This window comes from Uloborus diversus, chromosome 3 (assembly GCF_026930045.1).
Source record: "Uloborus diversus isolate 005 chromosome 3, Udiv.v.3.1, whole genome shotgun sequence".
In the NCBI taxonomy this organism is placed as follows: Eukaryota; Metazoa; Arthropoda; class Arachnida; order Araneae; family Uloboridae; genus Uloborus; species Uloborus diversus.
In genome coordinates this window covers 65,396,318-65,419,354 of record NC_072733.1, presented here as the reverse complement: position 1 = coordinate 65,419,354, position 23,037 = coordinate 65,396,318, and the positions used below count along the sequence as shown (strand labels likewise).

The following is a 23,037-nucleotide window of genomic DNA, read 5'->3' as shown; positions in this document are numbered from 1 at the left end:
AGATGGAAGTAGAAACGATGCTTAAATGTCTAAGTTTCCAAAAACAAAGCAGAATTGGATGTTTTCTTTAACTGCAAACTAGTGAAAACAACGCAAAATGTGCTGCAACTTGTTTTTTTTTTCTTAAAATTTAATTTAAATATGTAATTTTCTTGAGAAATGAAAAATTTTGTTCTTGAAACTTAATCTCATCCTCATTGCCTTGGACGCAAATGTGCTAGAAACTTTTCAACTGAATTGTAGTTTCACGAAGATTTATTATTTTTAAATTGTTTTCACGCCACAAATTCAAAAAATTATTTCTTAATTTTTGTCGTAGCCGCCATATTTGGTCATTCCCAGATGGCAGTGCACAAGACTTTTTTAGAGCCTAAGTTTCCGAAAATGGCATTGGATGTTCATTGCAGTGCAAACTATTGATAACAATGCAAAATGTGCTCTTTTTTCCTGGATAATTCGTAATTATTTTCTGGAAAAATGCGAAATTTTATCTTCAGAACTTTTTTTTAAAATTCTAATTGATTTAGACGCTTTTGTGCTAAAAACCGACTATTTTGTCTTAATTGTAGTTTTTTAAGGATTAATTATTGATCTTTTTCTAAAGCAGTTTATGTTTTGCTTTAAATCTTGTTCTAAAAGTATGAAAATATTTTGCAAATTTCGATTCTTTAAAAGTGAAAAAAAAAAAAATCATATTGTATGTTTTTTTACATAAACCCTCGAAGGTCGTTCCGATCCTATTTGATTCCCAAATTACTCAAACAGCCTTTATTCTGAAACAATCGTCAAAATAGGAAGACAAATTATTTAATTTAAAACTTGAAAAGGCAACTTGTTTTTGACCGCAGAAAGTCCCCCCTCCCCTGTGAGCCCCGTTTAATCATTCCTTTGCCATAAACAACGTTCCATGTTGTCCCATAAATAATGTATTTCATTAAAAATCCTATATATCATTAAAAATAGAAAGAAAAAAAATTATATTTCTATAAACTATATCTTATATTTCTGCTGTGATGTGGACGATAATACTCGCAATCGATTAGGAATACGTTCCATTGAAAATCGTTTAAACAACGGGGGCTAGTTTCTATTCGAATAACTGTGGTAATTTTTTAATCTTCAATCGCATCAGATTAAAATATAATCCAAATAGCCAGTCTTTGATCGTTTTCCCTTCATAGTCATCCTAACATGGAGATGCTGCGTATGGAACGTAGTCGCTATGTTTGGTCATACCTTTAGTTCAAATAATGCAAAAAGAATGTTTTTTTTTTTTTTGGAAATATATTCTTGGTAAATGCCAAATTGTATATTACTGGAGGAGGTTTGTAGTTAATTATTTTTATGCCAAAAAAAAAAAAAAAAAAATCTTAATTATTGAAAAAAATCAAATCATATGTTTATCTAATATTTTTTCGATTTCCTTCGTGCTAATTTTCTTACAGTTAATTCTTTTCATTAAACTAGTTACCTAAAAAGTGCATGTTGATTTTTACTACCATGGCATTTGCAATGATTTACAAAAAGATTTTAAAGGAATTTGTTGTTGTTTTTATGGGAAATACTTTTTTTTTCACTGTGTACACTACTTTATTTTTGGTTTAATGATTTTTTATATTTCTTGTTAGCATTCCTTTAGCATCACTTTCATAATTTTTGTTTCAAGAAATACAAATTGAAATCGCCCCCCCCCCCATTCTTGTACTAGAGCGCTGTTTTCAAAACCCGAAAAACTGGTGGCCACCAAATTTTTTGAGTCTAGTGGCCATTGGCCACTTGAAAATTTTCTGAATCTTGAGGTCTAGCACTTATCCGCGTGTGGTCAAGTAAAAAAAAAAACGCAACATTCTATCAGGGGTGAGTAAAATGAAAATGAAGGTCAATTTTTGAGTGAAAATGTTTTCACGATTACAATACTTCCTTTTTTGTAAAAGGAAGTAAACAGTGGACAAAATACCAAACCTATCCACAGGCAGCATTGAGCAACGGCATGGGGCGGAGAACTTGTTTTTTTTTTTTTTTCACTGAAAGTGCTATAATTATATAAACATTTAAAACTCTTTAATATTTTGCAGGTATTAACATCAAAAATGGAAGAATTAATAATACCACTAAGGATGTTCTCATCAATTCGTTTTATCTAATGTGTGATCATGAGTCTGCCTGTAATTTTCTCAAGCCATAGTAGAGTGAAAAGAGTGCATTTACTAGATGGCAAAACTTAATAATGCTAATCGCTTGATGTGTGGTACGTTAGTTTTGCTTATTGTTGATATCATTTGGGTAGCTTCTTCTGAACTTACCAAAGTAAGTAAATTTGTCATTATTTTTTAAATTCTTAGTTTCTTTTAATTTCATGCATCAGTCTGTATAGAAATTAGTTAAAATCTTTTAGGAACTGATGTGATATACCCCACCCTTGGCGACTTTTTCCTGTTGGCGCCAGGGTTTAAGCTGGGTTCAAAAGTTCTTTAGCATAAAAGCTAAAATTAAGGAAAAAGTTTTAGCAAAATGCTAAAAAATGTTTACATTCTCATATCTTTCTAAATGCCTCTGTGTTTCATCTCCAGTTGAAAATAATTGAAAATTTCTTCTATGATATCTTTAAAGCAATTAGTACAGCAGCGTTTTTTTAAGCATAAAATAAGTCTTGGATTATGCTTATCATTAAGAAAAAATATGTTTGGTTTTTAGAAAATAGCACTCTCCTCCTCCTAATAATGCAGTTTTTGAGGGGACATAATGCTGGATAAGACAAAGTATTGAACTTGATTGTAATTTAAGCATCTTTACTGAGATTTAAAGATTAAGTTGACTATCGCCATGCGTGCTTCCTGTCTTGGATTAAGTTTCCTTTTTTTTAAAATTAACTTATTTTTTAGTTTAGCAAAAAAGCGAAAGTGCTTTGCTTTACTTTCGCAATTGAGATAGTGTTTTCGCATTTTGCGCAAAATGCGATCGTAGCATAAACCCTGCAAGAAAGCGTCGCCAAGAAAACGACGTATGACGACACGCACGCTACACCCCTCTTTTGAGCACGCATTGACTCGACTAATTGAAAATTTTGAGCCATTCCTAGACAATAGAAATGATCTTTCTGATTTGTTAGTGAAGGAAGATTCTATCATGGAAATGACTTAAATGATCATGCATGCGTTAATGCTCTGTAAAGAATTAGAGAAAAATTCTGAATGATTGCCAAAAGACTATCATAGCTAGCTCCTCTTTATAAATGGAACACAAAATTAATTTATATTTTCTTTATGCATGTTGTGCATAAAAGTCGACATAAGTACACATTAAACTTATTGTACAATTAGTCATCACTATAATGAAGTATTTTGTTATCTATGGAACCAAACCCCTACTTTAAACTATTATTGGGTTTCGATTTATGTGGCTTTTCCGTGGAATGTAAGCGCGTAAGACCCACTTAAAACGAGGGTCTGTTGTACAGAACTTGTTGTTTACTTCTAAAATGTTGTGAGGTTCATAGAGAATTGTCTTTTATAGATGAGCAGTTTAAAGGTCTTCTACTGTACTTAAAAGATGTATTAGTGTGTATTAAAATGGTTACAGTACTTTTGTTTCAAGTTATATTCTGCCTATTATTAGCACAATGGGTATAAATAGCAAAAGGTTGTCAAAGTGTTTGTCAACAATTTTGATATTCCCCTAATTGATAATAGTGAAACAGGTGTGTAATTACATTTGGGGATTTAAAGAAAACAAAAACATGCTGGTTCCTTACTGGTATCAACTCGCTCTTAACTTTTATATTTTCCGTTGGCCGCTAAGTAAGCCTTGGGGAAGAACAGTGTTTTTTTTTTTTGAAATTTTTTTTAAAGAAATTGTTTGAGTTTGCAGACAGTTTCAAATTTAACTAGGTCTGATAACATTTTCATGTTGTTGCAAAACAATCGCTAGGCATCATTAGAGGGTCATCAGTACCAAAACTTCCCTGTATACTGACATTCTTAAGTTTTTATCATCTGTTGAGACTTTGAAGCAATGCATTGTAATTGATGTGTGATGATCACATATTCATCAATTTTGGTTACTCTGCTATTAGGAATTTATTTTCTGCTAGCAGACAAATTCTTAAAAATTTTGGACCCCATGTAAAAGAATCGGTAAAAGCTTCCTTCCAACCTTCTGGTAAAACCCAATCTTTTCTCTATTCAATGTTTTTAAATTTAAAATTGGCAATTGTTTAAAAAGTCATTTTAGCCCTTATTTCTAGGGCCTGAGACTTTGTGCATCTTGGGGCCTTCAGGTATGCAAATCTGGGCTTAACACAAGTTGAAATAAAAGCTGCTGTATCAAATAGTTAATGCTAATATAAATGAATGGCTTTTTAGCAATGTTACTGTGAAGTCATGTTTAACTGAAATGCCTAAAAATTTTATTCTCATGAGGCATCTCAATTTGGTATTATGTCTATGTGACCTTCTGAACATTTCACTGTGACAAGAAATAATGGTTTCATTATGCAATTTGATTGTAATGATGTAATAAAATTGTCCTAGTCTCACTTTGGTCCTAGTTGCATAGTTTGCAAACCTCGTTGTAGATGTAACTGAATCTTGGTAACTATGCTTTATGGATGTAATTCGTTCTGTTAAAACTTTGCTTTTGAATAATTTTTTAATGACAGAATAGTGAATTAATTGATTTTAGAAAAAAACAAAACAAAATATTCTGTGTCAAATCACATTAAAATCACTATGTAACATCTTCACAAGGTTAAAAAATGACTGTGTCCCAGGGTTTCTGCTATGGTCACATTTTTCACAAGATGCAAAAATACTATCTAAAATACGAAAATGAAACAAGGCATTTTTGCTTTTTTGCTCAAATAAAAAACTAGATAAATAATGTACAATCTAAGAGAAGAAGTTAGCATGGCAATATTCAACTTAATCTTATTAGAAATCTTAGCTAAGATGTTAAAATTATTATGAGTTCAACAAGACTTATTCTTAATGAGCATTATGGTTCCCCCCTGTGCGGCATGTATTGAAGGAAGGGAGTTCGCTTTTAAACTTAAGACTTCATGTTTTCTCAATAATTAGTACAATTTTATTTTCTTTATTTCAAACTAAAAATAAAAATAGCTACTTCATATTTGTATCTTTAAAGATATCATGCTAAACTTAGTTTTCAAATGTAGATGAAAGACATTGAGGCATTTAGAAAGATATGTGAACAACCTTCAACATTTTCGCATTTTGCTAACAACGCTTTTCTTTTTCGCTTTTAGCTTTGTTGCTTAAGATCTTTTTAACTCATCTTAAACCCTTCTGGGTCCAATTCAGTTATGACGGTAACATCAGTGAAGTCACATAAAACATCACCGCATGACTATGGTGAGGCATTGCAATTCAGTTTGACTTAGTATGTACTTAACCTTCTGACATAGAGCAAAAATTTATAGCTATTATCAGTTTCACAATGCATTAATTTCATTCTTCATGCTAATTTAATTTGTTGCAAAGACAGTTATGATTGTAACTGTTGATACAATTAAATGGGAAATTTATGTTTTCATCAGCCTTATTTTAAATTGAAGGTAGTATATTTTATTCATAACTGCCTCATAATTTTTTAAAAGGTTGCTTTTGGTATATAGTTAAATAGTATGCTGCGAATATGGGCTGAGATAGCTCAATCAGTAAAGCACTGAGTTTGTGGCTAAAAGGTCACAGGTTCGATACTGACTATGGTCAAAGATCCACCATGTGCTCTAATTTGAATAGTGCACGTTCAACCAGTTGTGGTCAAAGTCTTCCAAGGTACCATCTCAAATTAATACCTCCTCTGTGGATAGTGGGCTGGTGATGTCCCTAGTCAGAATGGGAAAAAAAGCTGTCTTTAGGGCCCCTTAAAAGCTAGTAAAACTACCTCTGAAAGGTACAGAGGGCCAGTGGCAGATTTATGTTTAGGGGCCCTTTGGTCCTTCACAGAACTGTATAAAACATTTATCATGTTTTTTTTTATCCCCTTATGGTCATGGGGAGTCTTTACAATTTGTGACTTGATAAATCCATCATTGTAAAGGACCCTGGAATGGTCAGTGAAGTATTATGTGGACATAACAAAACTTTCCTTTCTGTATTTCATATGAGCAATCAATACTTATGTATTATCGCATTCACAAAAATTTGGTTTTATGACAACATTAGAGCTTTACGTTTTATATCAGCCAGTTTGGCGTAATTAACTATCTTGGACCACTCTTAGATAGGAGAAAACAACTGTTTAAGTCTTTAAACAACAGTGATGGTTCTGTTGGCATAAATTAAAGTTAAGTTTAAAATCCAGAAGTTAAGATATTTAAACTAAGCCAACATTAACTGGCCGTGTAATGTCAAGTTGGAGACAAGCAAAAAACATGTTTCAGAAAAATACATTTATTAAATATGACTAGAATAACATCCCCATAAAATACACCCCCAAAATATCATAACAAAAGTGGTTCCAAAATATAAAGAAAAATGTCACCAAGATGTCGATGCAGTCACTTGCCACTCCGAAGGATCAGGTAGAAAACTCACAAAAGGTCCGCCGAATCACACTTCAGGAATGTCCGAATGAAAAGCACCATTACACAATTCGTAGATCGGTGAACATCACAGGTAGACACGTGGAACTCACATCCCCGACATTTTAATTGGCCGGACACAACACAACAGGTTCTTCACCTGGATTCACTAATTCCAGGACTTGGAATATTAAACATCACATACCACAAAAACCCCCGCTAGCATCGCGGGGAAAAAACCCCCCTACACGTGAGCCGGACTAGGCTACACGTTCAGAACCAACCACTGGGGATAGTTGAAAGAAGAAAAACGAGAGAGGAGCTGTTGATCGCTGCCACTCGCCACAATATATATGTTTTTTCAACCAATGAGATTCCATGCCTCGATGACGTCACCACACTAACTTCTACTTCGACCATCACTCATTTGCATATTCCACTACCGCGAATCTTCGTACTCCTCTCCATAGCACGTGCGGTCAACGAGTGGAATTAATTCGAGTCGATCAGGTGACAACTCAACTTTTCTGAATCGACACATCGAGACATGCAATCTCCGATGGTTTCAGTAAACAGTCGCCATTAATTATGGCGTGGGGGAATCGTCGATTGAAATGTTAGCACCAACTAGTTGACAGGTTCTACTTTTACCAGACTGGGCTTAAAGTAGGTACACTTAACTTTAAATTATTTTCTTTAAATTATCGGCTGTGGACCGAGAATAAAAACTAAATAAAATAAAATAATATTTTATGCTAACAGGTTCAAATGACAAATGTTGGTCTTAGGACAGAAATCAATAAGATTAATGCAGAAATTAAAAAATATTACTCACAACTACAGAATCAAGATGGAGAATAGTGCAAAAATCTGGACTCAAGAACTACAAACACAAAACTTTGGCGACTTGTTAAGAACATCAATAAAGCGCAAGAACAGTGTGAAGAGACTAACTCAGCTGTCGACACTAATGGAATGGTTTTCCCGGAGGCCAAAGCTGCAGCGAATGGCCTAGCTGCATACTATCAGGCAACTAGCAAGTTGGTCTTCACTGGAGAAGATAATTCTATAAAGAAAAGAGCGAAAAACATCATACATGGCTGTCGATCCTCTGATGTGGGTGATCAGGGCCTGTCTGGAGACTTCTCACAGCGAGAACTTCTTCTAGCTATGGCCTTTTTGGATTTGACTAAATCTCCTGCTCCCATGGTGTAAACCTATCCTGGAAAATTGGCCGCCTTCCAACAGAAGGGAAAAGAGCTACCATTATTCCTATCAAGAAAGCAGGCAAAAAGAGCTGGGCTCCAAAGGACTTTAGTCCCATCGCACTAACAAGTACTGCTTGCAAAATAATGGAGAAAATGATACTAATCAGAATTCAGTACTATTTAGACAGCAAGAACTTATTACCAAGTGAACAATATGGATTCAGGAGGAGCTACAGTACTGTAGATCAAGTTCTTTTCTTCTGTCAGAGCATTAGGGACGCCCAAAATCTTCTGCACACCCACCATACTATGGCTGCTCTTCTGCATCTTACAAAAGCATTCGATAGAGTCTGGAAGCACAAGCTGCTAATTAAACTTCATGACACTTTCAATATTCGTGGTAACACCTTGGCATGGATTTCGGATTTCCTGCATCATAGATCTATCAGGGTGAATTTTAATAACACTCTTTTGGACCCCGTTATGCTTGGTCAGGGAGTCCCTCAGGGCTCTGTCCTCAGCCCTATGCTCTTTTCACTATTTTTAGCAGGCATTGAGAGGACACCCTCAGTGGAGATGAATGTTGGATTGTTCGTAGACGACATTGTTATCTGGTGCACTGGGAGGGATTTGGATGAGATGTAAAAGAATCTCAACAACGCCTTGTCCTCTATTTTAGAATACGCATTGGAGTTTAAACTTTGTTTTAATCCTGAAAAGTCCATCGCCACTTTCTTTACCACCAACAACAGATTATACAACTTTCAACCAAAGCTAATGATGGACAACAAGAATCTTATTTATGAAAAGCACCCAAAATATCTCGCATATGTCCTAGATCCTGAATGTTCAAGTCAAGCACATAGAATATATTTGCTCTAAATGTAGAAAACGCTTAACCCATTCGATGACCAGCCCGAAAACCCTTAACGCGCATGCCGCAGATAACGAAACGGAGTTGCTTTTTGCTACGTTGTAATAACACTTTTCTCCCCATTTTGCTATCGGTATTTTAATGTTGTTTTTGCTGTTCAGCTTGCATTCGAAAATCGCTTCGCTTTATTTGTTTTTAAGCGCTGAATTAAATAGTGCAATAAAAGACAAGGTTGCTAATATGTGCTGAAATATTCATACATTTACGCAGTACATACCAGGAAAATAAGAAACAATAGAGGATTGGACGAAAAGAAATTATTTTCATAACACTAATTATTTTATTAATTTATTTTTCTTTTTGCTTTTATCTCAGTATATCTTTTTTTTTCTTTTACTGTTAAACGTAAGATGATCTATCTTTCAAAAGGCCTCAACAAAACATTCTTCAAACAATTGACTGATCGATCCAACGTGTGAGCAAGCGGACAAAACGCTGAATGGACAAAAACGCTTTAAGTGTGGGAATGATATTCTAAGAGGATAAAAAGTATTCTTCGGTGCCTTTTGATATATTGTGACACTTCAAAACGACCAATAAACACAGAACCCTTTGATGGCAGGACTATGGTCGACTTTTATCGTAATTCAGGTGACTTTTAAATCCCTTCTGAATGCCCAGATATCAGTTGCTCAAGCGTGGGAAGTATTTTAAAGATAAATGATTACAAAAGATCAAAACTTGCGGCTAATCCCCTATTTCCCTAAAGGATACTTTTGTGCATGCAACTAAAAGCCCCCAGCTGAGAGAGGAATAACTAGACCGACTGGGAGGTCTGTATTCTCCAAGGACCCTCTTTGCAAACATCCGAGCAAGTTAGTTCCATTCAAAGAATGGTCAGAAGGTTTTAGTGTTTTGTGGTCAACCCTTCCACATTATTTTCTTACAACAAAACAGTTTAGCTCAGAAAGGAATTTCAAAGCAAGCTTTTATGCTTATATGACGGAACATGTCTTCAGAAGGAAAAAAAAAGGAGATCTTGCTTGAAATCGAGTCGGGTTTTAAATCTTTTTTTAAAACATACTTCGATAAATTTTAGTTAGTTTCATAGGATTATTTACTAATTATGGCAATTTGATTATTGAAAAGAAACCAAATATTTAATTTATATTTTTAAAATCTCATAAAAGAAGGTACAATTAAAACATTGGAGCTATTTTAAGACAATAAATAAAATCTGAAAAAGAATGGGAGAAAAGGAATTTTTTGTTTCTTATGAGTAAAGCGTACAAAAAAAAGAACTCAAGATATTATCATTTTATTCGTACTGTCGTATCTGTTTTATGTTTTACATAGTCAACTTTTACGTATAGTCAATGCGGTCGTCTTTTTTTTTTTCGTGAAATAAAAAATATTCAAAACCGTATCACTAAAAATCCATCAAAGGGTGCCGCGAATATAAAAAGATATAATTTACGTTTCAAAATATCATGATTTAAAAATAAATAAGCACTAAAAAATAATAATAGTATACAAATAAATAAAAAGCGTAGTAAACACATTATAATAATAAAAAAAAACGTACTGGTACAAAATTAAGATACGTAAGATAATTTTTAAAAAAATATTGCGTAAAATAAATCATAAAATTTGAGGATTATGAACAATTTAGTGAAGGATACTTGCGTAAGAAGGTGGATTTTTGATAACAAGAAAAACATATTTCTGTTTATTTGCTTTATTCAGGCATAGAAATATTGATAAATATGTAAGGAAATATTTTCACACTTGTTAATCAGGAGTTCAAATGCCAGAATGCTAAGAAACAAAGCATCCACGAAAAGATAAAAATATAATGCCTGATTATTTGAAGCATTATACGTGTCCCATCAAAGAGTACTTGAAAAGTTAATATCTTAGTAAAATAAAATAAATTACAACAAGTTCTGTGAAATACTATAAGTTACATCCCTTTTGTCTAAGAAAAGAGCTTGATTACCGCTCCCCTAAAAGCTCCAGAACCCAACAGAGAAGCGCAATAACAGGGTTCTGCCCCTGGAAGGATCGCCGACACATATTCGGCCGAGGCAAAAACTGCTAGAAACGCCGTGACGACACAGGATCGTCGAGGGCAGTTAGGAACCATTTTCTTGCGACGAGCCTGAATCGGCCGGGGCAGTATTAACACAAACTGCGCGGCCGATCCTGTATCGGCCGGGGCAAGGAATGGGTTAACCCGTCAGCGCGCGCCAAATAATCTGCACTCGAAAACGCGCAAGGGCTGTTTTACACCCCAGATTATTATTATTTTTTTAATCTACTTTTAAAGGGATTTTTTAACGTTTAATTTTATATAAAGTAAAATCACTTTTCTTTAATCAATTATATGTATAAATAACATTGAAAAACATAATTCATTGTACTTACATGAATTTATTCTTTGCATTTCAAACAAATAGATATTTCATGTTCTTTACAAACATTGTTGTAGCATTTGTTACAGACTGATTTTGTTTTTCGTTCTTTACTTCTGGCACATAAAGCACCTTTTGTAACACATTTTCTGCCTTTTTGGAGAAGTTTGCTGTGAAGCATAGTCATTATTTTTTAGTTTCTCTATGCAATTCTGCAGCGACTGTTCTTTGATCTATATGGGGTTGTATAAGATCCAATACAAGTTTTTTGATGAAATGCCTCCATTTCGTGAATTCTGCAGAAGGTTTATTGGTTGACAGAAGTAATACACGAGCATTTATATTTGCAACATTCAAAATTGAAAAGAAAATCACCATCAGCCACCTTTTAGAAATTCGGGCAGTGGAGTAACATGCAGCCATCTCGTCAACTACATCTACAGCTCCTTTTGTAAGGTTGTAAAAGCTTATTACTTCGGGTTTCTTTTTATCTCCAGTTCTTTCATCGATTCCATCATCATTATGCATAGTTGAAAGTAAAACAACACTTTTATTCTTTTTTGGAACATATGATACTAGGGTTGTGTCCTTTTGAAATCCAAATGAGGATGAATGAACTTCCCTGCTTCTTGAATCTATGAAAGTTGATGGAATTTCTCTTTTATTTTTTCTTATTGTCCCTACAAGAGTTATATTTTTCTTCAACAGATCTTGAGCCAGCGGATACGACGAGTACCAGTTGTCTACCGTAAGATTTCGTCCGGAGTTGTAAAGACCTCCGATTAATCTCTTTATAATATCGCTTGGAGAATTAGAGATTCTAAAAGGCCCTTCTGGCTGGACACCCGCATAGATTTCCATTTTATATGTGTAGAATGTCCTTGAATCAACAAGCGCAAAAATTTTTATGCCATATTTTGCAGGCTTTTTTGGCATATATTTTCGAAATGTATATCTTCCCCTAAACGGATCCAACTTTTCATCAATGGTTATGTATTCTCCTACTCTGTAAGCTCTTTCAAAAGTTTTCACAAAAGTTTCAAAAAAATCTCTGATTGGCGCTAACTTGTCCAAAACTCTTCTGCTCTGTCTTGTTCTAATATCGTCGAATCTGAGGCACCGCATGAAGAAAAGAAAGCTTTGATAAGACATCAAATTTTTACGAAAAATGTCTATTTCAGTTCTGTCGCAGGCCCATAAATCAAGGGCGGCCATATAGGAGGGCAAGGGGAATTAGAAATTAGAACTTCCTTGTTTTTAGTATTTTTTCTTTGCAAAAATGTAAAAATATTTCTTTAATAAGTAATTAAAAATGCTCAATTTTAATGACTCTAATCTGTCCTGAAATAGGTTTTCATGGGGAAAATATCATGTTAAACCATGGTTAAAATATCTGAGCCCCCCCCCCCTTACAATTTTGCATATGGGCGCCCATGCCATAAATCCCTTACATTTACGTGAGATGACTTATGCAATCCGCACATGTATAATAAACCTATGAATGCTTTTATTTTATCCTTAGTAGTTTTGTTTGCATATCTCTCTCTCGAGAATAATTTTCTTTAATTTTATCTATATAAACGTTCGTGCAGTCTACCAGGACTCCAATCAAATCATCGCTGAAAACAGCAGACCAAGCTTCTTCAGGAGTTTTTACATTTTCGGCTTCTCTTATATTTCCAGGCAATTTAAATACAATATTTTTTGCCAAAACTCGTTTATTCGGGCGATATTTATTCTTCATCCACTTAGTTTCACCATCTCTTCCGAAGTAAAAGCTGCTCGAATCCAAGGATCACTTGCCGTTTGCGATTCATCATTTTCTGAATCTGTATCGTACTCACTTCTATTTAGTTCATCACATATTTCATCATCTGACTCACATATTGATTCATCATCACTGGAAACTTCATTCAATAAGTTACGCAAATGCTGCATTTCTTCATTGTAACGCATATAGCTAGACATCTTATTTCTGCAAGCAACGCACATGAACGAAAAAAGACTACTGCGAGAGCGCGCAACGGGGTGTCCGACACCCCAGACTTGAAATTCCAATGAATAATGAAAGGAATTTCTTCTTTGAATGTCCCCCATCTTAGAAGGTGACCTTCAAGGCAGCTACACTGAGTTTGGTCCATTAAAAAAAGGGGGAGTACGAATTACGTGCCAAAGTGTTTTTCTGGGGTGTAAAACACCCCCTTGCGCATTCCCCTGGGTTAAATATTCTCAAATTTATTGCGGGCAAAGACTGGGGAGCCGATGCTGTTACATTGAGAGACACCTATTTGGCTTTCATTAGACCTATCCTGGAGTATGGCTTACCTGGGAACTGCTGCGTATCTAACACCAACCTTGACAAATTGGAAAAGATTCAACTCAGTGCTGCAAGAATAATCACTGGACTGAGACGTAGTTGTCCAAAAGAAATAGTCCTCTACGAGGCTGATCTTCCACCTCTCTATACTAGAAGCAAGGCTATGCTCGCCAAATATTTCAACAAACTCTAGCTATGAACATCATAATAAAACGTCTATATACCTCAATAACTGGCACAATAATCAGATACTAAAGACAAACAGCCCATTCAGCCAAGTAGAACAACTGCATCTACCTTCTTCTGATGTCGAGTCCCACTCCTTAAAATCTTGTCTGAGTCCTTCTGAGGGACTCTCTAGAGTCCATTACCACTTAAGCTTGTCTGCTCCGGTCACAAAGCAAGATCTCATTTCGACTCATCTTAAGCTCCTAACATTGGAAGTTATAAATGAAATCTCCTTTAATGCCATTAAAATTTATACAGATGGCAGTGGACTGGACGATCGTGCAGGTAGTGAGGTCTACATTGAAAAATCTGGACATAACTTTTCCATTAGCTTCTGTAACCCAGATTTATCCTCTGTCTTTAAAAGTTAACTTACTGCAATTAATCTGGGCCTCGAAGCAATCATTAACGGAAGTGACTTTGGGGAACTCTGGATCCTATCAGACAGTTGCAGCTGCCCTCAACATCTATACAGTTGGACTCAAGTTGGAGTCAAAACAAGCATCTCCATCCTTCATAACCTCCAATGTATATCAAAGTTTCATGATGTTTATTTTCAGTGGATACCATCCCACGTAGACATATTTGGAAATGAGCAAGCGGATCGCTTAGCCAAGGAGGGCTATAGTCTCTCGACACCCTCCTCCTCTGCCCTTATCTACTCAGAGCACTAGTCCAAAATTAATCGTCATATATTGAAGGAGTGGAAGTATGTGGCCATGGTACCGGGCTCTTTTCACCTCAACTGAGATAGAGCGTCTAAATTGGCAATTCCTAGATTAGCGAGCGGACATACGAAGAGTCTCATTCTTTGAGGGCAGAAAAACTTTTGCAGTCTGCTCCAAGTGCAGGACTCAGCCGAACATATCCTGGGCTGCCTATGTCTTAACAAAGAAGACTTATATGCCTCCCCTCTTCTTGCCCATGATTTTTTAAGGGTCAATGATTTATTGGGTTATTTTATTTCTTTTCTGACTTCATCAAACATCCAGAGGGTTAGAAACAACAATAACAGCTATCTTGGAAGAACTTCAAATTCATGTATCATTACACCCAAGTTGGATAGATAAAGTGCTACAGTTCTAATAATGCACATTGCACATGCACTGAATCATGAAATAGAATATCAGTCATTCTGGACAACAAAAGCATTCAAAGTCCTTCTCTAGAGCTATAGGCACCAAAACCAAAGGTGAATCCACAAATGCTTCAGTTGAGGTCCTTTTGTATTTCAGTTTTTGTTTGAATTCTTGTATTATTTTCCGAGTTATAAGCAGTAATGCTTGATAAGAAAATCATTCTGTTTTGTCACTCCTTTGAAATGATAGGTGGAAAAATTGATCTACACCTCTCCCATTGAAGTCAAGATGTATAAAAATAAAATTAGTATGCATTAGTATGAATCCTTATGTTAATGTTTGACAGACAGCAGTCACGCTAAAAGTGGAAATTGTTTAATTGGGTCAACCTCTGAAAAGATTAGTGCCAAAACTAATCATCAACAGCTCACATGGAGATGCACATGTAAATACCAAGTTTCTTTCAATTCCATGCATTACGTTTTTAGTTAGACTGCTCTCAAGAAATCGATCAAATACATGCTAAACTCCAACAAACAGAAGGATAGCTTCCAAAACTGGTTAAGATAGGTTCAGCACACCTCAAAACGTGCTAATCTGTCAAAATATGAAAATTTTCACGTAATTAATAGTTTCTTCTATGGAGAGGAAAGGTAATCAAATGATGATCACACACATTTTTCAGCTTTGTTATTTGACTCCTAGATCGTTAACATTTTGTCTTTTAGTCGTAAACAGAAATGGGGTTCCTTGAAGTAAGAGCAAATTATTAAAGCTGTTACCCAGCACAGGGAAATTCCCAGGTGCAATAACTGCAAAGATATCCATAGCTTCTAGATGACTCTATGTTGCAGATCACAGCCATGTAGGGAAGGAGGGGGAGGGGGCATCTATCTCGCAGATCCCTCTGATGGTAAAACCTAAGACATAATGCAAAGGTGGGGTGATGCTGAGAAAAGTGACTCAGGTTGTGTAATGTTGTGCTTTTGGAAGGTACTGATAAGAACAGCACATATGGTCAACTTAGTTTTATGTTATAAATTGTCTATCTAAACATATTTTGAATAGCTCTTTACAGGCATTGTTTCTTTTATTAGTATATCTTCAAGGATGAGAACTACAGCAAGCCATTCTTTAGCACATATGTGAAGACAACTATGTTTATGCTTTATTTATTGGGATTTATCTTTTGGAAACCATGGAGGAACCAGTGTGCAAAGAGACCAAAGTATACAGTAAGTAATTTTATTCTCCCTTCCTCTTTGTGTACGTGTTTGTAATTTTTTTTTCTTTTTTAAGTAATTGATAGTATCTGACAGTTCAAAATTAAATTTTTTAGCTAGTGGATCCTGCTCCAATAGAAACAGAAGAAAATGATTGTGGTTATGTAGAAGCAGAACCCTTACTTGTAAGCAAAATTCTTTTAGCAGTAAGATTTTCTTGTGTTCTGTTAATAGCCCCCCCCCCCCCCAGGCATTTTTAGGAGGACACTGCATCCTGCCCCTTTTAAGCTAACCTTCAATGCCCCTTCCTTGCCCATTAGAAGTTTTAACAAAACTTGGTGACAAAAACAAACCTTTTTTTCATAAGGTAAAGACTTACACAAGCCTGCCCTTGAAACATCACTCCCTCATTTCAATCACTTATCCACTAAAATATGTTAAAATATTAATTGGAATGTTTTTAGCATTATTTTTAAAATTAAACATTAAAACGCTTTTCATTTTTCGAAAAAATAATTACTATGGAAAAATACCTGGATTTTTTAAGCATTTAGGGTACCGATAAGTGAAAAAAACGCCATGTCTATTACAAAACTTCTTTCAAAAACTGCCCTTTTAATTAATTTTTTTAAAAAACAGGAGTTTTTGTGTGATTTGTAATAAATCATTGGCTGAACATGATTGGCTGAGATTATTGAAGTTTAAGAATGTGAAATCAAGAAATTTGTTGAAAGCAGCTATTAGTGATGGGCATAATCGAGTTCTAATAATCGAATCACTCGATTATCAGGTCTCGAGTTCTCGATCATCACAACCCGAGTTCTCGATTAGCGTATCTCGAGTTTTTGATTAACACATCTCGAGATGTTGATTATTTCTTTCCGAGTTCTTGAGCGATGGACTGCTCGAATTCTCGATTATCACTTTCTGAGAACTCGAGCGATCAACTGCTTGAGTTCTCGCTTTGTGAACTTCTTGAGATGTTGAGTTTTCGAGATATCTATCACTCGTGCAGTACTGTCTTCTGAAGGGATTCAATTGCAGGGCCGGATCCGTCATTTAGGGGGTCGGAGGACTGGTTTTGAAAAGTTAATATTTTTACATATGAATGGACATTCTTGTTGTCTTCCGAAAAAATTTGCATTGAGTATATATCCTTTGACCTTTCCCCCAGAAAAATTTGGAATGACGGGCCTGTGCTGAGGAGCCCACAGGAGAAGTGGGTCATGTTGGGGGAGCGGCGCATATTCTGTGCATTGCTTGATGGATGTTCATCTTTTTTTAGAGAGTATCCTTATAGTGTTTTTGTGGGAGTGGGAGGGGTCGCCAGGGTGAAAATGTAAGCCAACACATTTTGAGGAATAGACACCGCTGTGATCTAAATGGTGTTATGATCAAAAAAAATCCTCTTGAATGTTTCATTCAAATTGTGTTATAATTGAATGTATGCTGTCAAATGCTTGATTATCGAAAGATTCTTTGGGATGGTTTGGTAGTTGGACATGTTTTGAGCGAAAGGTGTTAATGAATGAACACATGAACGGGTCTGTGGATGACATGGGTTGTGTGTCCTGGTGGTGGCAGTAAAGATTGGGGACGCTAATAAGGTTCTAACTTGAAAGGTATTAAAACTAAATGAAATTCCATGTAAAAAAAGGGGGAATACTTTAGTTGAAAACCTGAGGGGACCTTTTCCCCCTTACATCCACTTTGGACCACACCATTGAGTAATGAACCTCGAAACATGTGTCCGTAGTAAATTTGATATTTGTGCTACAAAAGTTGGTTATTTCCTGTTACTTCTCGGCATAAAAGTGTTTATTAATTTCTTAATGAGACAAGTGGTTTACTTCTTGTGTAATTTATTCGTAGGGGGTTACAAAAGGGGGGGGGGTTATGACGCAAACTGCAGGATTGTAGTTTTTCAGGGATTTTTTTTTCTTTTGGGGGTATTGCAATTGGGGGAAAGCTCTGTAGGTGGTGCACCATCGCTCTTGAGAGGGATGGATTTGGAATGGTTTTAAAATCGTATGATTGCTTCTTGCATGCGTTATTTAATGAGGTTATAACTGAATGTCGAATTTTCGATTATCGAGAGATTCCTTGTTGTTTGAACGATATATTTTCGAACAAAAATTATTAAGGAATTATTATATGAGCCTTAATATGTGGGGGATGGGTTGTGTGCTCCGGTAGTGGTGGTGGTGCACTCTAATCAGCTAGTGCTTTTACCTAGTGAGGAATCACGGTACTATGTCGACCATGAAAGTCTCTCCACCTGCCAGAGTGAGTTCTAGGTTCAAACTCTTGCTTTTATGTGGACAGTGATTGTTTTGTGATTTGTGCAAACAAAAGTAAATAATTCCAGTGTTACTTAAATGAAATTGGACATTTAAAGACTAATGTTATCCAAAATTTTGTTTTTACTATTCTTCAAAGTATTATTCTTAATATTTAGTACACTTTCAATCAGAAGTGTTTTTTTTTTTTTTATTTATTTATTTTTGCGAAGTCTGAAACGGAGGTTTTTGCACAATTCTTTTCAAAAGTAAACAACTTTTTAGCAATCAACTATTGATACAAATCCTTTGAGAGTCCAGTATTAATTGTTCTGAAAAGTTTTGGGCCTTTTTTAAGCTTAAAAGAGATTTAAAGTAATAGAAAACTTGTATTATCTGCAAAACAAACTTTATTTTCTTATTTTAAAACTACAAAAAACACCCTTCTACTTTTTTCTACATAGCAAGAGAATGATTTAAATATGCTACAAAAAAAAAAAAAATTTGATGCAGATCGTAGTGGGTACTCCAGAGATATAACTTATTTAATGTCCCAATTGAAAAAACATAAAAACTGACTTTAGATAAATAGTGGCAACACCCAACTGTTTATAGAATACTTTCTGTCGTTCACTGAGTGAGAAAAATATTAGCTTGAAATTGATACCAAATTCAGCTTAATTACAAAGATTTTCTGAATTCACGCCAAAACGGTGACTCCGAAAAATGATCAAAAATTGAATTTTTGAAAAAAATCTCCAAAGCGTTAATTTTTATTCAAAAATTCTAAAAAAAATAATTTGGGCGTTTCTCATAGATATCTATTTGTAAAAAAATAATGAAAAAAATCGGAGACATGACGGCACGCTCGACTATTTAATTTAGGCGATTTGACATGGAATGATCCAAATTTGATTTTAAATGACCAAAAAGATTTAAAAATAATTAAGTGTGAAAGATTATTTAGGATAATTACTACATCATTTGTAACATTGACTTATAAAATTAAAACTGGATTACTTTGGGAGGATATTTACAAGATATAAACCAAAAAAAAAAAAACTCTACAAAAGGAAAATGAAATTTTCCAATTTTTGAATTTTTTTTTTTTTTGAACAGTATTAAAATGAAAAGTATATCTTAATACTGTTGAAATTTTTATTCCTCATTTAAAGTGTTTTTTCTAACTAAAATAAAGTAAATATTTACATTCAAGAAGTGAGATGACATAAGCAGATGAACTTTGAACATTTTTTATTACCTCTGTTTTTTGTACATAGTCAGTAACCATTTATTCATAGCATTGAGAATAAGCTGCCCTACACTCCAAAAATCAGCCACAGGTGTGTACCCTTTTGAATATTAGCAATGCTGGTGGGTGAGGGGTTAGGGCATTTCAGTGTCGTGGTTGAACATTTCAGAAATCTGGCAAGCCTACTTTAAAGCCATTGTTAGACCAATAAGAATTAGGGAATGGGGCCACTCTCTTTTCTTATAGAACTAGGCACAAAGAAACAAGGGGATGTAAGTGCCAAAATTAAAAATTTGTAGATAACCATTACAAAATTGAAGGTGAACCTCTCCTCTGTTTTGAGCAAGGAATAGTACTAGTAGTCTCTTTCTTAGTGCATCGATTTTTCTGTGATTGTAGTTAGCTTGTATTAGTCAAAAGATATATACTACAACATTTGTACTTTTTATGAAATACACTATGGCTTGAAGTTAGAGCTTTTTCTGTTTTTAATTTATACCTTTGTTATTTGTTTAATAAACTTGTTTCACACTGATTTTTTATCATTTAAATAGAAATGATATTCAAGTAATTTACATTTATTAGAGATAGTTTTGGATACTCTATTCAGCTTCATGTACTTTGCTATATATAAGCATTTAATTATAGCAATTTTTGCAAAACGGCTTATTTTATTCTTCCAATATTTCTGAGAATTGAAGCTCATCGCGCTCAATTCAAACTGATGCTCAAAAACATTTTTCAGAATGTGAAGAACAATTTGCAAACAATTGTGCATCATAATATTTTGTCTCTGGTAATTAGTAAAACCTTTTACTAACCAGTAACTATAGTGAAATGATGCAAGGTTGAGATATAAATGAATAAAATAATGAATAATCAAATTTGAGCTTGGAAAAGCAATTTTATTACATGATAATTAATTAATCAGGCTCTTATTGCATCTCTAGGGAGGAACAGTTGACCCTCCTTGCCACCCTGTAGCTATGCCTTTAGGTGGGGCCAATTTTGTCAAATGGCAGAGACTTATTTGTGCTCCTTATAAAATAAAAAGTCATTAATGACCTTGAAAAGGATGAATGATTACAAATCCTGTGATGAGATAAAAGGTTACTACTATCACTAGACTATTTCTAGGACTATCATTTGATTGTGAGGTTAAAATTTTATGTATGAAAATTGAACAAATATTAAAAATTCTATTTAAACATTTCTACTAGTTGATAATGTTATCTTTCTGAATGTACATTTTAATTTTTAGTAAGAATATAGCAAGTAATACTTTGATGTACAGGAAAATAAAATTACCTCACGGCTTGCCGATATCAAAGTGATTTAGTATGGCATACTGAACTTGAAAAAATATCAACAAAAAAAAGCATTGGAACATAAATCTTAAACATTTTTGAATGTATTATAATTTTTTGCTAGGAATTTTAATTTTCGTTATCATGAACATATTTTTTTTAATAGTAAAAGTGTTCCTTCTGAATAATAATATAAAAAAGTTTTTTTACGAAAATCAAATGTGTTTTGAAGTAATAAACACAAAACTTATAGTGAAATAACTGATTTTCTTCTAAAAATTTTTTCTTAGATTTGATGTCTTAATCATTATAGTGTGAAGAATAAAAAGTTATTTTGTTTAAACTGTTTTATTTTCTTGGTTGTATTTCATTTTAGCATAGCCAGATTTAACTTCTTGCTACTTATTTATTTTCAGTCCCTTGAATGAATAAAGGTTCTGTAGTAGATGTGTCTGAATTTCCCCCCAAAATTAATGTGTTTCATGTATATTACAGAGTGAATCTATTTGGATTCCCATTAAATATCATGATGGCAATGGCGAAAAAAGTAGTGGAAATGAGTCAGATGACACTATTTCAAATAAAAGTATGTTTGTTTAAAACTTGATGTTTTAAGTAAGGTAAACCTGATTTATTAGGAATTCTAATTTTAATAATGAATCAACTTTTTCACTTCTTGCAGGTGTTCGATCTGTTCATTTTAACCAAGTGACTGAAGTTCGTCATTTGTCTGGTATGTTATACTCAAATACTATTCAAGCAATTTAGTGACTGATTATAAATTCCTGTTTTTAGCATTTTTCCTAAATTTCTTTTCCTTTTATCAGAAGGTTGACTTATCAATATTTTCAAATCATTGAATTATTCTTTGTTTAGTTTAAAGTTAACACTTTCAGGTCTGAGCTATTTTTACCAGAATATCTCCCTCCGAACTGGGATTTTTTGGCGCTTTGCATGGTTTTTCTAAATATACTTGGAAGTCTTTTTATTTTAATACATACGTGAAGATGTTTTCTTTCATAATGAAAAATCAATTTGAATGAAATACAAATCACTTTTTAGTAACAAATTATTGAAAAAAAGCATGTATGAAATGAAAAAAAAAGTTTGCATAGGAAAACATTTTTAACCATAAAAATTTACATAGACTTAATTAAAAACTTAACCTAAATGCTAGACTAATATCTGTAAATAGGTTAAATTTGTAAATATACATTATTCAATAAAATTTGCTTTTGTATGGTACATTTTAAAGCACAAACTCGAATTTGAATATTGTGATGTGTCGCCAACCTTACATCGTGATGCTGCGATGCATCACGATGTAAGGCTTTTTTTAAAAGAACTGAACTTGCTTGTTTAACAGTTTTACAAAATATATGCAAGGTATAAAAATTATATTTCATGCCAGATACGAATTAATATATGTCAGCACCAGAAAGAAATTCTTTATATTGTAAAGCAGTGCTAAAAGCAAAGTTAGTGAAAAATATGGAAGACAAGTTTTAAAATTACAATGAGCCTATTTTTTTAATGCAAAAAGATGTAAATAAATGGATGCATAGTCATGCATTCCATTCAAAAGCTTGCATATTCTTGCATTAAAGAAAGGTTCCTTGTAATCAGAAGCGGGAGAAGGGGGCCACACTGGGTGACTCTTAAAGAGGATTTCATAATTTATAAAAAATATAAATACTTCAATTCTGAAAATTTCCAACAATGTATCATAAATTATATTTAATCTAACAAATTTAACAAAAATATGCCCAGTATTGCCGGGGGGGGGGAGGTTACATATATAATCTAGGACAAATTTTGCATAAAAGGGATTCGCAGTTAATATTTTTCTTCCAAACTTTTTTTATGTCACAAAAAGAGAACTGAGCTGTTTCTGAAAATTATGTAAATTTCTTATTTACATAAGAAGGAGGGGGAGAAGGTCGGTGACACACGAGTTACCAACCAGCGTGGCACTTGTGCTAGGAACTCCACTTCTTGTAACACCAGAATACATGTTGCATTTCTTGTTGCTATTTTGCTCTTTAAATTTACTTTTCTTCTGTCAAGTGACTATATGATAAACTTACTAGTTCATTAACATATCTTTCCTCTATAAATAAGAAACTTGTGCACTCCTTACATGTTTTGGGAGAAATGAAGGTCTAACTCTTATAACCTTCATTGTTAAACCAGATTGAATTGACATAGTGCTAATGTGCTAATTAACATTAGTGTAAAAAACTTAGAGGTTAAAACAGCAGCAATCCACTGGTTTAACGATGTAGGATACATACCGGTTTTGGGAGACATAT

The 23,037-nt window shown here is 34.0% G+C and overlaps 1 protein-coding gene across 2 annotated transcripts in view; it reads left to right on the top strand.

Annotated features, from left to right (window-relative positions):
* The window catches only part of LOC129218339 (solute carrier family 35 member F5-like), an 87,719-nt gene that overhangs the window by 3,720 nt on the left and 60,962 nt on the right, over positions 1 to 23,037 (top strand). For both annotated transcript variants that reach the window (XM_054852578.1, XM_054852579.1), the window contains exons 2-6: positions 2,076 to 2,307; positions 15,762 to 15,899; positions 16,004 to 16,072; positions 21,221 to 21,311; positions 21,408 to 21,458. In XM_054852578.1, coding sequence (XP_054708553.1) covers positions 2,212 to 2,307; positions 15,762 to 15,899; positions 16,004 to 16,072; positions 21,221 to 21,311; positions 21,408 to 21,458 — 445 coding nt within the window. In that variant the 5' untranslated portion in view covers positions 2,076 to 2,211. The remainder of the gene's footprint in view (positions 1 to 2,075; positions 2,308 to 15,761; positions 15,900 to 16,003; positions 16,073 to 21,220; positions 21,312 to 21,407; positions 21,459 to 23,037) is intronic.